General features: G+C 45.3%; 1 protein-coding gene across 1 annotated transcript; it reads right to left on the bottom strand.

The window, feature by feature from the left end:
• Positions 1-3263: 3263 nt before the first annotated feature.
• LOC107487782 (uncharacterized) lies at positions 3264-3704 on the bottom strand. The gene has a single exon (XM_016108481.1). The coding sequence runs from the start codon at positions 3702-3704 to the stop codon at positions 3264-3266; it is 441 nt and encodes a 146-aa protein (XP_015963967.1).
• Positions 3705-4032: the final 328 nt, after the last annotated feature.

Below are 4032 nucleotides of genomic sequence, written 5' to 3'. Positions count from 1 at the left end.
AAAACTTACATGCTTGTATTCTTAGCTCAATCACTATGTTCCAAAATACATTCTTGAAGCAAGTTTAACACAAAAATTTTTTCAAATTGGTAGGGTACCCCAAAACACAGTTTCTTGGGGAAGAAGTTATTATTCGACCAAGAAACTCTGTAGAGACTAACTACCATGCAAGGAATATTTACAAGCAAGACTAACTACGCATGCAATGTACTAACTACTAAGCAAAAGATAAATCCATGGGTATTGAAAGGAAGAGATTGTTGAGATCGGTCGAACGACCTCCCCGCACTTAGAATTTAGCACGGTCCTCCGTGCTACTAAGAATGCGCAAGGGACGGTCAGGACCGGAACTTTCACTATCCCCTTCATCAGAGCTCCCATCACTTGGGTTGGAGGTGGATGTGAATATTTCGGGTTCCTCCATGCTAGGGGTAACACAACGCAGATGCTTCTTGATGTAAGTGTATCGGCGTTGGTTGCGCCGCTCATATCTATCAATCTTTCGGTGTAGATCTTCTATCCTTTGATGGGTGGATCTTTGTTGTGGTGGTGATAATGAGGTGGGAGGAATAATAGATGGTGGGGCTACGTCAAGGCTTGGTTTGTTCATGGAAAGATGTAAGTATTTTCTGCTTGGGATCACATCGCCCTTAGCCGGAATTATAGCTTCCGTGTCCATGGCTTCCCAAGGAACACCTGCAGCAGCAACTAAATCAGATACCAATGCTAGGAACGGCAAATTGCCCCGGTCATGGATTTGACCTATCGCTTGCTTGACAAGAAGCGGAATGTTCACCGGTCTTCCCATGAGAACACACCAAACAAGCAAAGCAAAATCCGCCGTGAAGGATGACTTGTGGGTGCTAGGCAGGACATAGTGGGATAGGATCTGGGCCTAAGCTCTAGCTTCTATAGTGAGGAAACGTGTGTCAATGCACCTGGGTCGCATCCGGAGTTGACCATGGGTCCAAAATGCTTCTGGTTCAGCAATGACTTGGAGGATCGAGTCCCAGTCAAATCCATACTTTTCTCGCTGACGTAAGACCTCTTGGTAGCCATCCATGTCACTTGGTACTGGTAAGACATTAAGCACTTGCTGAATAGCCTCTTCTGACACTGAGACTTGCTTCGGCGCACGTATACCGATTGAAGAGAGGAAATATGGTAGTTAGTGTAGAATTCTACCACCCATGAGAGGTTGACCTCTTGTGGTTTTCTCAGAATAAACTATTTTCCTCGCTATTCAATGCGGGGAAGAATACAAGGAGCAACTTTGTCCGCGCGGAGCGAGTAGATGCTCAGCATGATAGTTCCTCTCAACCATGGCGGGGAACATAAGTTCACAGAAGCGGTTGGGGAATCTTGAAGAATTCTTTGCCGGTTTGCTCTTCTCATTGTCATCAATATGAGCGGGTGCCTTCGCCTTCTTAGATAGAGGTCTGGCTCCTAATGAAGAGTACGCCTTAGAGCGTGACTTTGCGGGTGCCGTCTTTGTGGCTGGTTTCCTTGAAGCTTCCTCCTTACCTTTCTTGGTGGCCATCCTGAAAAAAGAGGGAAAAGAAGGAAAATATTAAACCCAAAGGATCAACTCAACAAACATGCAAGTGAGAGGTGTGCCCAAAAGAAAAAGTGCAACAAAGTAGTCATAGAAGCATGGGTCACAACACTTGGCATAGGATGCAAGAGGGAGTAAAGCATGCAATATGGCATGAGAGGAGTGATCTCAAGCATCCAAAACAAAGAGTAAGTCATGTTCAATGAGTATCTAATTAGCAAGTAATAAGCAAAATGTGTTCAATGCACTTAGAAGAGAGCAAGTGAATGAGGGGAAAGCACCAAATTAAAGATATATGACTAGAATAAACCAAGTGGCATATGTTCAATTCCTCAAACACTTGGTGTGCATTTAACAAGCAATGAGCAATTATGAGATACTTCAACCAATTAGAAGCCCAAAATGAAGTATCAATCATCACACAACATCATCCACTCACAAAAATAGTAAAGAACAATCAAGAAGATCCATTAAAATAATCAAAGTTCACGTTCAACATCCATGGGAAAACAAAAAGAAGAAAAAGTAAACAAGCAAAAAGCAAGAGGTATAATCAAGTAACTAAAAGAGAAAATAAGTAAACAACAAGAAAAAGAAGACTAACTAGAGAAAGAAGTGATGCAAAGAAAGTAATAGATGAGATATGGAGGGAGTAGAACCTTGAGAAGTGTAAAAGAACAAGGTGAATTTTCTTTTTGAAGATGAGAAAGAGAGGGAAGAGATGGAGTGCCACCGGAAGAGATGGTGGCCACCAGTGAGTAACCGGAGAGGAGGTGGGAGAGAAGCAGGGCGCGCAGCTTTAAAGCTGACTCGCGCAACCGGTGCGCGCACGCACAATGTGTTGGCACATCGGTGAAGGTAGAGCGAGGGACGCGTGCGCGTCATTGGCACGTACGCGTGAGTATAGCTGTGCCTCTGGCACCGGATTGGCACAAAGTTGGCACAAGTCTCGGGTCATTTGTACCAGAGTTGAGAGACGGCACAGGCGCGCGAACGAGCATGGTGTACTGACGCGTGCCTAATGGGGTTGGCTACCGGCGCGGACGTGCGCAGTGCGCGGACGCGTTGGTGCGGGCACAGATTAGGCACAAGAATGGCACGAGTATGGCATAACTCTCAGATTTTTATACTATGGCGTTCTCAGTAAACCATCAGCACGCTTGCACACAGTGCGTTTGCACGTCGATGGTCAAGTTGCAAGGGGTGTGCGCAGGCGGCATGCATGCTGGTGCGTGGGTTCCTAACATGAAGTGGGCACAAGGTGGGCATAACTCTCGGATTTTTGGCCCAGGAGTAAGAATGCACCACTGGCACGCGCGCGCACAGTGCGCTCGCACGCGGATGCCCTTTTTTCCTTGTTTTTTTTCAAGAACATAGAAGAAGCTATTCTTCTAACACATTTTTGGCAGGTGTTCAAGATAGTAGTCAAGAGAACACACTCAAATTCATGCATTATTCAAAATATAGCATTCTCTCCACTTCAACAATTCTTCGATACCAAAATGATGAAATCTATCTAAATATCCTAGTTACCTAACAAGATCAATAAAACTAGCATTTCTAAGCAATCAACAACATCAAGAAGTCACAGAATTCACAAGAATCTAAGCTAAAATCAAGATGGTATACACAAAAAAGATCTTACCACGGTGGGCTACCTCCCACCAAGAACTTTTCTTTAACGTCCTTAAGTTGGACGGTCAGTCACTCAAGCTTCTCCTTCTCTAGGTGCATCCGCCAATAGGAACACCTCTAGCTCTTTTGGGAGCTTGTAGCCATGGTACTTCTTCACTCTATATCTATTCACCTTGAAGCTTGCTTCACTTTTAGGATCAAACAACTCCACCACTCCATAGGGCTTTATCTCCTTCACCTTGAAAGGTCTTTCCCATCTAGAGCGGAGCTTGCCAGGCATGAAACGAAGCCTCGAATTGTAGAGGAGAACCTCATCACCTTCTTGGAACTCCTTCTTCCGGATGTGATGGTCATGGAATGCTTTAGTCTTTTCTTTGTAAATCCGGGCATTCTCATACACTTCGTTCCTCAAACACTCGAGCTCCTCTAGCTGCAATTTCCTGGCAACTCCAGCTTGGGTCAAATCCATGTTGCACCGCTTTACTGCCCAATAGGCTTTGTGCTCAATTTCCATCGGAAGGTGGCATGCCTTACCATAGACGATCCGGAAAGGACTCATCCCTAACGGAGTCTTGTAGGCTGTTCTATACGCCCATAGTGCATCTCCTAACCGGATGCTCCGATCCTTCCTTTGCGGATTGACCACTTTCTCCAAGATTCTCTTAATCTCCCGGTTGGACACTTCCACTTGTCCGTTGGTTTATGGATGATAAGCAGTGGCAACCTTATGCACTTCCCCATAGCGCTTGAGCAGTGCCTCTACTTTCCTGTTACAAAAGTGGGATCCTTGGTCGCTCACGATTGCTCGTGGCGACCCATAACGACACACAATGTAGTTTCTG

This window comes from Arachis duranensis, chromosome 1 (genome assembly GCF_000817695.3).
Source record: "Arachis duranensis cultivar V14167 chromosome 1, aradu.V14167.gnm2.J7QH, whole genome shotgun sequence".
Classification (NCBI taxonomy): domain Eukaryota; kingdom Viridiplantae; phylum Streptophyta; class Magnoliopsida; order Fabales; family Fabaceae; genus Arachis; species Arachis duranensis.
The sequence above is the reverse complement of the archived record's forward strand: the minus strand, read 5'-3'. Positions and strand labels throughout refer to the sequence as shown.

Excerpts from the sequence above, each read along its gene's own strand:
- LOC107487782 (XM_016108481.1), bottom strand. The coding sequence starts at position 3,704 with ATGGAAATTGAGCACAAAGCCTATTGGGCAGTAAAGCGGTGCAACATG.